This window comes from Anolis sagrei, chromosome 3 (genome assembly GCF_037176765.1).
Source record: "Anolis sagrei isolate rAnoSag1 chromosome 3, rAnoSag1.mat, whole genome shotgun sequence".
NCBI lineage: Eukaryota > Metazoa > Chordata > Lepidosauria > Squamata > Dactyloidae > Anolis > Anolis sagrei.
Genome location: NC_090023.1, coordinates 159,304,893 through 159,318,508, shown reverse-complemented (window position 1 = coordinate 159,318,508; position 13,616 = coordinate 159,304,893). Strand labels below are relative to the sequence as shown.

The window sequence follows — 13,616 nt, the reverse complement described above, 5'->3', positions numbered from 1 at the left end:
CTCGCGGTTGGACGCTTCCCCACCTTCCTCTTTCCGCTTTGCGACTTCGCTTTGCGGCCGAGCGGGGAAACCAGGAGGAGAAGCAGCGGAGTTTGAGGGGAAAGGTCCTCCTCTCAGTGTTTCGTCAGGATGTGGGCCCCGCTGCCTCCCTCTGAGCGCGGCTGAGCCTGCTCCTGCTCGGCCTGCCTGAGGCGAGCGCACCAAGGAGGGCCCGGGAGGCCGCCCACCAGCATGAGTGCGGGCCCCGAGTGGGAAAACCCCCGGAAAAGGCCCCGCTTGGACCCCTTCGTGGACTCCCCCGCAGACTCCGAGGAGGGTCAGAGCCCTTCCGCCCAGGGAGGAGTCACCTCACCGCCGCCGCAGCCTCCTCTTCTTTCTCCTCTCGGCAGGGAGGAAGGGCTCAGCAGCAGCCGAGGCAGAGCCACAGTCACGGTGGGGAACAAAGGTTGGTGACAGGCCTTTTGAGGGCCTTCCTGAGGGGCCAACAGACAAGCCCCTTCCAGACAGCTGAAGGAAATCCCTCATGACCTCCTTTGAACTGAAATATACTACAATATACTGAAATATAGGACAGTGTGGACTCAGGGCCCTTCCACACATCCCTATATCCCACAATATAAGACAGAAAATCCCACAATATTTATTTACTATTTACTAGCTGTACCCACCACGCGATGATGTGACCAATCTTCCTCTTTCTGGGTTGTTGTAGGTTTTTTCGGGCTGTATGGCCATGTTCGAGGCATTTTCTCCTGACATTTCGCCTGCATCTATGGCAAGCATCCTCAGAGGTAGTGAGGTCTGTTGGAACTAGGAAAAAGTGTTTATATATCTGTGGAATGACCAGGGTGGGACAGGACTCTTGTCTGTTGGAGCTAGGTGTGAATGTTTCAACTGACCACCTTGATTAGCATTTGATGGCCTGGCAGTGCCTGAAGCAATCTTTTTTTTTTTGAGAGGTGATTAGATGTCCCTGATTGTTTTCCCTGTTAAGCCCTAAATGACTCCGGTCCTGTTTACCTCTCCGAACGTATTCTCCCCATCAAGATTAAGATCGTCTGAAGAGGCCCTGCTCTCGATCCCACCGGCCTCGCAAGCGCGTCTGGTGGGGACGAAGGACAGGGCCTTCTCGGTGGTGGCCCTTCGACTCTGGAACTCTCTCCCACTGGAGATCAGAACCACCCCTTCTATCTTGACATTCAGGAAACAGGTGAAGACGTGGTTATGGAGACAGGCATTTGATAAGTGAGCCAACTCCCTGAGATATGGATGGAAGATAATGTATAATCGATTTGAGTATGACGACTGACCATTGTAGTTATTGAATATATTTGCTGTTTTAATGTGTTATTGTAATATTAATTATGTTGTTTTACTGACTGTATGTGATTTTATGGTTGGAAACTGGTCTGAGTCCCTCAAAAGAGGTGAGAAGGTCGGTATACAAAACTTTTTAATTAATTAATTAATTAATTAATTAACTGGGCCTCCAGGTTCAATGCCGAGTCCAGGGGGACCCTCAAACTGTGAACCTGGAAAGGTTCTGGAGCAGATCATTAAGGAGGCAGGCTGCAAATACTTAGAAAGGAATGCTGTGATTACTAAAAGTCAGCATGGATTTCTACAAAACAAGTCATGCCAGACTAATCTTATGTCTTCTTTTAATAGAGTTACAAACTTGGTAGATGCAGGGAATGCTGTGGATGTAGCATATCTTGATTTCAATAAGGACTTTGACAAAGTCCCCCATGACCTTCCTGCAAGCAAACTAGTCACATGTGGGCTAGGCAATGCTGCTATTAGGTGAATCTGTAATTGGTTAAGCGACCAAACCCAACGGATGCTCATCAATGGTTCCTCTTCATCCTGGAAAGAAGTGACTAGCAGAGTGCCGCAGGGTTCAGCTCTGGGCCCAGTATAGTTCAATATCTTTATTAATGACTTGGATGAAGGTTTAGAAGGAGTGCTTATCTAGTTTGCCGATGACACTAAATTAGAAGAGATAGATAATACACCAGAGGACAGAATAAGAATTCAAAATGACCTTAACAGATTAGAGATTTGGGTCAAAATTTTGGGTCAAAATTTTCAACAACTACACATAGGCAGAAAAAATGAAATGCAAAGATACAGAATGAATGATGCCTGGCTTCACAACGGTCCATGTGAAAAAGATCTTGAAGTCTTGAGCTAACAGTGTGATGCAACAGCTAAAAAAGCCAATCAGATTTTGGGCTGCATCAAAAGGAGTATAGTGTCTAGATCATAGGAAGTCATGGTGCCTTTGTATTCTGCTTTGGTTACACATCACTTGGAAAACGATGTCCAATTCTGGGCACCACAGTTCAAAAGAGATATCGACAAGCTGGAAGGTGTCCAAAGGAGGACAACTAAAATGATCAAAGGTCTGGACTCCATGCCCTATGAGGAGTATCTTAAAGAGCTGGGTATGTTTAGCCTGCAGAATAGAAGATTGAGAGGAGACACAATAGCCATGTATAAATATGTGAAAGGAAGCCATAAGGAAGAGGGAGCAGGCTTGTTTTCTGCTGCCCTGGAAACTAGGTCTCGGAGCAATGGGTTCCAATTACAGGAGAGGAGATTCCACCTGAACATTAGGAAGAACTTCCTGACTATAAGAGCTGTTCAGCAGTGGAACTCTCTGTTTCAGAAATGGTGGAAGCTCCTTCCTTAAAAGCTTTTAAACAGAGGCTGGATTGCCATCAGTCAGGGATAGTTTGGTTGTTCCTTCCTGTATGGCAGTGGATTGGACTAGATGGCCCCTTGTGGTCTCTTCTATATTCTGTGAGTCTGTTTAGTTCAGTTGTCCTCTTAATTTCCAACCTGAAATTGTACAGATGATTGTTTCAATATTTGAAGGGATGTCACAAAGAAAAGGGAGCAGGTTTGTTTTTTGCTTCGCTGGAGACGAGGACTCAATGGAGCAGTGGGTTCAAATTCCAGGAACAGAGATTCTACCTGAACATTAGTCATCATGTATGGCATCAATCAGTTTTAACCCCACATTTTAAGCAGTTTTTAACTGCTGTAAATTTTATCCAACTATGTGCCTAATCAGTTGGCTATTGTTAGCCTTGTATAACTTGTACACTTATGGAGAAAAGAGGGTCTTTAGACCATAATAAAATGTTGTTGTTGTTGTTGTTGAACATTAGAAATAACTATGAGGTGTTTGACAGTGGATCTCACAACCTCAGAATGTAGTGGAAACTCCTTCCTTTTTAGGCTTTTAAACAGAGGCTGGATGGTCATCTGTCAGGGGTACTTTATGCTTTTCCTGCATAGCAGGGGGTTGGATTAGATGGCCCATGTGATCTCTTCCAACTCTTATTCTATGATTCTATGATTTACAAGACTTACATAAGTCATACTAAAGTCATAGGTCAGTATTTTGAATCTTAAGTTTTTTGCATGGCTACCCCTTATGTTTCTTATTATCGCTTCGTATATACAAATCCTACGAAACCTATACAACATAGCTACTTCCTTTAAGCTTTTAAACAGAGGCTGGATAGCCATTTGTCAGAGGTACTTTGATTGTACTTTTCCTGCATGGCACTTGATGACCCTTGGGGTCTCTTCGAATCCTATGATTCTACGCTTTTATGTTCAACTCAATAGAGCTGTGCTCTCAGTAGTGTACAATAGATAAATCTACAATTGTTCTGTAAAAGGGAAAACTCCAATATCACTTATATCATATGTTTAAATTATTATTATTTGAAACGCAACAAGATGAGTCCACAACAGACACTCTGCTGGCTGTTGAATTGGATCACACGTCGGACACTTCCCAAGTGTCTAGGACTGTGTGATGTATCGGCGAATAATGCGCACAGATCACCTTGACTGGCTTGTGACAGAATCTTTGCAGTTCGATCTTTAAATCCTCATATCGTGTCAGTTTTTCCTGTTGTTTCTCTGCAATCCTGCTGTCACCTGGGATTGCGACATCGACGATCCATACTTTGTTTTTTAAAACAATTGTGAGGTTATTATTATTATTATGTTTATTTATACCCTGGTCTTTCTCTCTCTACAAAAGCAACTCAAAGTGGCTTATGGAGAAACCAAACAAGATAAAATTTAAGACCTAAAATATACAAACATTAAAATAGAATTAAATATTAATGATATTAAAAAGTAAACAATTAAAATTCTTTAAAACTCGTTATGGTTAGTGACTTGACTACACACAGATTTATACTTTTGTAGAAATTGACATGTATCCCTCCTTATTTAAATTGTGACGACTTTCTGAGATGGTGACTCCAGGTAGGATATCATGTCTGATATCATACAAGGGCAGCATTGTGACTCATCTTATATCTGCCCATATTTACTTGGTGACCAGTTGACAACATTTGACCTGCTATTTGATATCACAACTTTATATATTTTCATTCCATATTTGAGATCAGTGTTTTGAAGGTAAACAATGTATCTTAATTTCGTTATCCAAGATAACTTTGGGATATTGGCCATATCATAACATGTATTGTGACGGGAAGACTAAAATGCTTCAAGGAAAGGTGATATACTTTGTTTGATGGCATAATGTTGTTTGAAAGAGTTGCAGTAATTATCTAATACAGAAGAAAGTTAGTAAGTTCCACAATATTTAAAATTACAAATACCAATTCATAATTCAAGGAGGGGTAGATAAGCTTTACTGAGTCTTGGACTAAAGACCAATGCATTTGTTAGGACTTACTTCTTTAGATACATGACATGTATTGAACGTTTCAGAAATGTATATGCATATTTGGATTTAGGTATGGTAGCCTGTATTACACATGCTAGTAACCATACTACTCTATTCTGCTTTAACCAGTTCAGGGCACCACAGTTAAAGAAGAATATTGACTAACTGGGAGAGGTCAAAGATCTGGAAGTCAAGCCCTATGAGGAGTGGCTTAGGGAGCTGGCTATGTTTAGCCTAGCAAAGAGATGGTTAAAAGGTGACATGATAACCATGTTCAAATATTTGAAAGGATTATTGAGGAAGGAGCAGGCTTGTTTTCTACTGCTCCAAAGACTAGGACATGAATCAAGGGGATTAAACTGAAGGAAAAGAAATTCCACGTAAACATTACAAAGAGCTTCCTGACTGCCAGACCTATTTGGCAGTGGAATACACTGCTATGTAGGAGTGTGGTATAGTCTCCTTCTGTGGAGGGTTTTAAACTTAGGTTGTACAGCAATCTGTCAGGAGTGCTTTGATTATATATTTTTTGCATGGCAGAATGAGGCTAGACTGGATGGTGCTTGTGGTCTCTTCCAACTCTACGATTCTATAAGAACTGTATGTACACTTAGAGATAAATGTCACTAGGGCTTATTCCTTAATGATCATGCTATTCCAGAAGTATGTTTAGCTGTGGAATATTTTTACATTTAAAATTCAAACTTGGAGACATATAAAGTGCAGTGAATTAATCATTGATTGCCAGAGCATTGAACTAGATGTTGCTTGGAATCAATTTCAGTTCTAAATGTTCATGCAACTGTAGCCTTGAAATGTTTTGTTCCTGAAAAAATGTTTTATACTCCTTGTTTGCTTAGTTTAGAATTTTCCTATTGTAACAGAATGTATTGTGCTATTTTTTCTAGTTTACAAACAAAGGAGGATTACCTCTTGGATGGAAAATAAAGGACCCAGAACAACGGAGTCAAAAAGGTAAAAACAGAAACAACAAATTGCAAGAAAAAAAAATATTATCATTTCAGTATTGTGTCTAAAACTATTACATATCCCAAGTAAGCTGTAACTGACTACAGGCTCAGCTATTTTGTTTTCTGACTGACCTAACTTTGCTTGTAGGGAATAAATGTAGTTTGGGAATACAGAAAATTCAGATACTCCTGGGAGTTGTTGAGAGAAGTTTTTAACCTTCTCTCCCAAAGAGTGTGGTGTCTAAACTACCGCTTCCAGAATCCCATGGCATTGAGCCATGGAAATTTAAGTGCATTCATTCTACAGTGTAGGCCCACCCAAGTTCTTCTGCTAGCATAAACTTTAAGAAAAGAAAATAGCAAAAGATTAAAATCACATGAGGTTCTTTCTCATTGTAAAAGAAACATTAAATTACAATTGTGGGAAGAAGAAATGCAAGCTCACATGCCAGCTTTTAAAATTATACTATCAGTTCTTCAGTTTTGCTGGAATTTGGTCCATAGGACTCCCAGGAAAATGAAAGACCGCCAATTAAAAATGCTGTTTTTTTAAACTTCTTTAGGATTCTCTAGGTCCTCCAGCATGGAACCTAGGAAACTAAAAAGCTGCTTTATACTGAGTGAGACCAATGTTTTCCCTATAGTCTAACCTTGTCAACTCTGATTTGCAACAATGTAAGATCTGAAGAGGAAGTTTGCTGTGGTAGTAGCTGCATTTGTTCCACCACCAGAGTGAGCTAGTCCCTTGCCTTAAATCAGTGGTTCTCAACCTGTGGGTCCCCAGATGTTTTGGCCTTCAACTCCCAGAAATCCTAACAGCTAGTAAATTGGCTGGGATTTCTGGGAGTTGTAGCCCAAAACACTTGGGGTCTCACAGGTTGAGAACCACTGCCTTAAACTGTCCCTTGCTTTGTCTTCTTGTCAAGAAGACTTTTGTAAATTGAATGGGACTGCATCAGCAAGGATCTAGTGTTTTAGGTAGAATTCTTTCCTCACCCAATCTGGAGACCAGTAGCATTTCCTTATGCTTACCTACCCAACCTCTAAACAAATTGGACTCTGCTTAGTTTTTAAATTCAGATGATTTTTTAATTTTCATAATAGTATGGTACGCTAATAAAAGTACTATAGAATAAAATAACTTTTTAGATTATGGATGATTAGTGTACACTTCTGCACATTTTCCACTAAGTAATACTAAGCAGTGTCAAGTATTTCTTATCCATTGTTTGTACAAAACACATTTTTATCATATTTTACCTCATGTACAGCACTTTATGTAAATCCAGTCAAAGTTCCTTGAAACTGGTAGGATTTTGTTTGATAATTCATCGTTTTCGACGATCACTGCAAGTTTTCAGAAAATGAATATTTTCAGTTTCACAAAATTCTTAACACAGTATAGTTTACACAGAATTAAACCCCACTTAGTTTGGCCGTGCTTCTGTCCAGGTAAGTAGGATTGTAACCATGGCATAATATAATCTTGAAGGGATTTGGCCTACAGATATCTCTATTGTGAGTATACATATGTAAAATTATATGTAAACCCATTTCCTTCTATGGATTCTGTTGAGATTAACTTCACAATTCAGCAGCAGATCAGTTGCACAACTTCAGCGCTTTACAGTAGCTTCTTCTTGCACAGTATTTTCAGTCAACTGCTCCCACAGCCTGCAGTCACTCTGGAACCTTTTACAGACACTTGAGCACATGCCCGGCCATTGTCAGTTTTACCATTGTCTTCCCCCAGTATAGATGATATTACAAACTTACCACAGCATACAGTTATATCTTGTCTTAGCAGACAGGTTCTTTTAATTATATATAGCCTTCGACGAACAACATCACAGCACAAAGAGAAATAAACACTGTACACGACTTCCTTATATACAATTCTATACAATTACACATAGCAATCTCTGATTGGTTCCCAACTCATTAACTTAACTCAAACCCAGGATTGCATCATTCACAATCACCTGGACCAGGCCAGAACACATTCCCCAAATGAAGTTCTATATACAGTTAATGCATGACTCAGCATTTCCAATAGAAGCTCATTAGCAGTGCATGACTCAGCTATATTACATTACAATACATTGTAAAACCTGACAGATTCAGACACTAGTGGTTATTACAATTCAGAAAGGAGATTGAATAAAAAAAAAACCCTGGAGATTGTGACCCTGAAGTACATTAAACAGAAATGACAATTACAGAACCTAATATATAAAGTTAAAAGTGAAAATAACACAAGTAAAACTTGCTGAAAATTTCAAATAGTTTAACTTGTTTTTGTCTATATGTTTTATGAAATAAGAATTCATTTAAATGTAGCTATTGTTTTATTCTCCTTGCACAGCTTGAAAAATAAAACTAGTGGCACTGAAGCAGATCTCAAGATGACATTTGTCAAGAAAGACAACGTTTTTGAACATGAGGTGGAAAAAAATGAAGATGTTGTAGAGCAGAGCTGTTCTGGGTTGTCTGCAGAAATGCCTCAGGCTGGTGCCTTGCATAAATGGGAAACCGATGGCATGCGTAGAGATCAGGCTTCAGAAGCAGAGCACATGAAAATCGCTCAAGCTGGAGACCAGTTGAGAAATGCAAACATAAATCAGATATACAAGACTGATGGTCAGACACATCACGTTTGCAATGAGGAGAATTATTCCACTAGGAAACTTTCACCCGGCAGCCCTGTGAAGATAGGAGATATGAAACACCCTTCAAAAGGGAGCAATTCAGAAAAGCAAATGACTTCACAAAGTCCTCAGTCCCTTAAGAACTGCAACTCTGAACATGTATCCTGTATAAATGCTGCACCCGATGAGATAGATGTGATTCCTGAGAGCCCGCTTTCAGATGCAGGCTGTGATGCATGTTCATCTGACTTGTATGTTTCTCAGAACAGAAATCAAGGATTCTTGGGAAAGTCTCCTTCTTTTGAGAAGGAGAGTGAGCCTGACTCACCAATGGATGTAGATAATTCCAAAAACAGTTGTCAGGGCTCAGAGGCTGATGAAGAAAGCAGTCCACTTCTTGAGGACCAAGACGATATTGATGTGTCAAAAACACTTAGCAAATCTTCACAGGTTCAGAGATCAGGTGCTGACTTGGATTCTAGGAAATCAAACTTTTCTCCCCAAAGAGGCGAAGGTGTACTGTTTAGCCTCCACTTGGAAGAAACAGATAATCTGCTCAAACAAGAAGAAACACACACGGACTCATCTGGGATTGTGTCAACAGAATGCAAAGGTGCCAAACATTGTGGAAAGAAGGATTCTAAAATTACCTCCCATTTTATGAGGGTTCCAAGGACAGAAGAAAAAAGGTAAAACCATTGCTCTTATTCTCATTTCTTCCATTTCTGCTATTCTATTCCAGCTGTGTTGCAAGTATATTTTGGATTTCTCTGTATGATAAGCAATCTTAGGAGCTATGAACAATGGATATTTGGTGGAGCTATGAACAATGGATATTTGGATATTTTAATTTGGTGTTAAAAGATGTGGAATTCAGTGTGGAATTAATCTGAGTGGCATAACTCATAAAATATGGATAGTATAGGTCAGTGGTTTCCAACCTGTGGGTCCCCAGATGTTTGGGCCTTCATTTCCCAGAAATCCTAACAGCTAGTAAACTGGTTGGGATTTCTGGGAGTTGTAGGCCAAAACACCTGGGGACCTACAGGTTGCGAACCTCTGGTATAGGTGCTGGAAGGGATGAGACAGCAATTAGGATGAGTGATAAACCAGATCACAACCAGTAATCCAAAATACCAACCTGACAAAATGAAAGTACTGTTACAGAGCAATACATCTGATCAAGGAGTGGTGTTCAATTTCTTTTAAATAAACTTTCCTTTCGCTTCAGTGATCCAAACTGCAATTCAAAGGTGCTGATTGATACAACAGGAGGACCATGTAACTTCCATTGTTCCCAGTATTTTCTGTCAGCTTGGACTCATGCACCAAATCTAAACTTGCCTGCACATTTAGCTTTGCTCTGTAGCCCCATAGACACTGATTATTTAAGTGAGTTTGGATCATCTTGCGGATGGCCACAAAACACACTTGGGCTGATCTGGTTTAATCTGGGGAAAGTCGCTTAATGTGCCTGTGCCTCGGGTTAAAATGATAATAATAATAAAAAACTTTATTTGTACCCCACCACCATCTACCCGAAGAGACCCGAGGTGGATAACAAAGCATTCAAGGTGCTAAACATATCATCAAAACAATACACAAATTGACTGAATACAAACAATGGACAACGTCAGTCGATAAAACATTTAAAAATTCTAAAACACAGTCATACATATGGGTCATTGGGTTTCTTCAAGCACCAAGTAAAGTGCCAAATAACAATGCCTGACATCATCACATGACCATAGCACATGACTCCAGGTTAAAAGCCCATGTAAATAACCATGTTTTAGACTTGAACGGAAAGTTTGGAGATTTGGGGCTAATCTCATCTCTCTAGAGAAAGCATTCCAGAGCCGGGGAGCCACCACCGAGCAGGCCCTCTCTCTTGTCCCCACCAACCGCACCTGTGACGGTGGTGGGACCGAGAGAAGGGTCTCCCCAGCAAGATCTCTAGACCCGCATCAGTTCCTATAACTCAAGGTTATACCATAATCTTGTACCAGGATTTGGGCTTTCCCCTGAGTTATGGCACTGCAGACACCCACAGCCAGTTCCTTTGTGCAACCGGTGCTCCATCCTGCGCTCCCTCGGCTCAGGACACAAGATAGCTGTCACCCCCTACCTTCACTCTCCCTGTCACTGCCAGCTACAGTGGTGATAGGGTGACCCCACTTCACCATGAAGATTGTTCCAAAAATTTCAAATGACTAGGCAACTTATTGAGACCAGTTGTAGGAATTATATTGCAACATATCTTACATTACTCTACTGACTGCTGGTTTAGTTTGAGGCACAATTCATAATGCTGATGTTCACTCTTAGAAGCCTTAAGACTGAAATATCCAAAGGATTGTGTTCTGTGTGAGCCTCACTGACTTCTGTGTTCACCATTCGAGATTCTTCTTTGAGTCTACTGTATTTTAAAAGTTGGGCAAATGGTGAGCAGAGAAAGGACTTTTTCAGTTATAATGATCTGCGTCAGCACTCATCTTCTCAGATGTGTATGTGCTTCCTGTCCTGTTTTATTTTTGATATTAGCAAAGGCCTTTTTCTTTGCTCATCCCTGCCCAGACATTAGCTCACTAGTTTTCAATAATATATTTGCGGCAATAGGATTTTCTTGCTGTTTTTCATGTTTGGTTTAAAGTAGTGGTTCCCAACCATTTTTTGGACCAGGGACCACTTGACCAGGGACCATTCTCCAACGTTAGTACCAAAAGGGTTACGGATCAGTTTTTGGTCAGCTTTAGATTTGGTTTGGGGTGCTGATTCAGAAAATTGCACTGGATAGAGCACATCAGCTCTAGTTTCTGATACAGAACGTATGCCATGGTCAGCAACAGGGAAGGAGTGGCAGATGGCACAAAAAGAGCGGAAATAAATAAATAAATAAAAATAAAGAGGAAGGGGGCTCGAAGACCAGATTTTCATCCTCATAGACCACCGGTGGTCCAAAGTTATGAAATGGTTAGCCTGCGGTGCAGGCTTTCTGTTGAAGACCAATGTTTTCTGAATTCTTTCTGTAATCCATGATGTAACAGTGTGAACTCATTTTAACTAATGATCTGGGCACCATTTTCAAACAGCAAATGAACATTTAGAACAGTGGTTCTCAACCTGGGGTCCCCAGATGTTTTTGGTCTTCAACTCCCAGAAATCCTAACAGCTGATAAACTGGCTGGGATTTCTGGGAATTGTAGGCTAAAAAGATCTGGGGACCCCAGGTTGAGAACCACTGATTTAGAACCTCAAGTGTATAACATCTCCTTGCCAATTACTCCACGCTAATTTCTTTATAACATTAAACAAATGATTGTTTGAATTTATAAAGTCATAATCACTGATAAAACACCACAAATGAACAAGCTTTCATATTATCTACTATCACAACAAATACAGTACTGTTTAAGAAAGGAAATTCCTTCATCTGTATAAATAAAAATGTAATGTTCACTTGTGGGACACACATAACTCAAAAACCACTGGACGAATTAAGACCACAGTTGGACACAACACACCTCTCAGGCCAACGAATGACCATCACTCATAAAAATACTGAAAAACACAATAGAAGAGACTTAAAAAGCAAAAAAATAAAAATTACATTACAACGCATGCACAAAACCACTTATATACACATATACACACATACACACACACACATACACACATAAGACATATACACAGACTGGGCCACAGCAACGCGTGGCAAGGGAATGCTAGTCTACCTATACATTTCTGTGCTATGTAATTTTGAATATGATTTACTAATGGATACATTGCTGTGTCCTGCATATTATGCAACCTTAAGTAAACATGCAAAAGGGGTAAGTGTAAGTAGGTCTTCAAACAGTTAAAATCACCAAGTTTTCTTATACGTCATTGGAATGTACTGTTAATTAGGGAGATTGTTTAAAAGAATGATAGAAAAAAAGTGTGCTCTTGGCCCTTGAAATCTCTAGCCAACCGGAAAAATGCATTTAGTATACCAATTTTGTTGTGTTTTTAATGACAGGAACGAACAGTGTGAGTTAAAGTCCAGTCGGCCGGGAAGGAAGATCCCCAAGTACACTCTTCCTCAACTTCCAACTAATAAAAAGTGGTTTGGGACACCCATTGAAGAGATGAGAAGAATGCCAATGTGTGGAACGCGGCTTCCTCATTTGAGGCCCTCTGCCAATCATACAGTGACAATCCGAGTATGCAAGTTGCTTGACCAATGAAACATATCTTTCTAAACTGGGGCTGGAAAGATATTATTTTCATTATTTCAGCTTAACATTTCAGCAGTTTCAGACAGCATTAGATTACCACAGTTTCTGGAGGAAAAGTTCTAAGAAACCAGAAGAGTAAAAATTGGGGAAATACAATTTGGCCTAAGATATAGTTGGAGCCATTGTTTTTGTTAAAGTCTTTTCAGAAGAGAGTTACATGGAAGACAAAAGGTGGGCATGTCATATTTCTTCAGCCCTGGTTTTCCCACCGCAAATCAACCATCTAACTCACTCACACTATATATGATTTCTAGGGCCTGTTTTTGTTTATCACTTCCCCATTATTTGTCTGCTCTGGATTTCTTTCCTTATGCAGCTTTTCTGCACATACAGTATCAAATGTTGTGCCTTTGCAAACACCAGTTTTAAACTAGGCTCTCTCTGTGTGTTTGTGTGCAGGAATGCTCAGAAGAGCAATCTGGAACTCAGAAATTATTTAGAACGTCCTTTTCTTTGTTATAAGCTGTACCATTTACAACGAAAAAGGTGGGGTGGTCATTGTAGCCTCAAAACATTCATTTGAATGTAACATTTTAACTTCACAAACTACTATCCTAATGAAAAAAGTTAGGATAAAAAAATTAAATAATTATAATTCACAGTATTGTCTTCCAAAAATTAATGATTTGTACATCAAAAGAGAGCTGGTCACTCTCCCTTTAATATATTTCCTTGGACTAATGAAGTCTTGCTACAAACTTCATGTGCTTCAGAAAGAGGAAGGTGGGGAATAAAGGAAAAAGGAGGCAAACTGTTTTTGTTCATTGTTGAGCTATTTGTCCTGTCATCAGTTAGTGATACCTGGCCAATACACATATTTATTGCCTATGTTGTTTTCTTTTTTTTCCTCTCTCTTTTTTGCGTTGAATGACAGGTTGCCTTCTAAATGTACAAGTGCTAATCATGATAAATTATATAAAACATTAAAAATCAAAATTAAAGGAACAAAAATAGGCAAACGTTTGTGTAACAAAACCCAGTCTGTGATAAC

The 13,616-nt window shown here is 39.8% G+C and overlaps 1 protein-coding gene across 3 annotated transcripts in view; it reads left to right on the top strand.

Moving 5' to 3' along the window:
• Nucleotides 1-39: 39 nt before the first annotated feature.
• PARG (poly(ADP-ribose) glycohydrolase) overlaps nucleotides 40-13,616 on the top strand; it is a 92,710-nt gene continuing 79,133 nt past the window's right edge. The window contains exons 1-4 of one of the 3 annotated variants that reach the window (XM_060768994.2): nucleotides 40-445; nucleotides 5,635-5,701; nucleotides 8,063-9,034; nucleotides 12,367-12,550. In XM_060768994.2, the coding sequence (XP_060624977.2) occupies nucleotides 232-445; nucleotides 5,635-5,701; nucleotides 8,063-9,034; nucleotides 12,367-12,550 (1,437 nt within the window). In that variant the 5' untranslated portion in view covers nucleotides 40-231. Of the gene's footprint in view, nucleotides 446-4,936; nucleotides 4,983-5,634; nucleotides 5,702-8,062; nucleotides 9,035-12,366; nucleotides 12,551-13,616 lie in introns of those variants that run through there. The other 2 variants (XM_067465631.1, XM_060768995.2) reach the window with 2 other exon arrangements.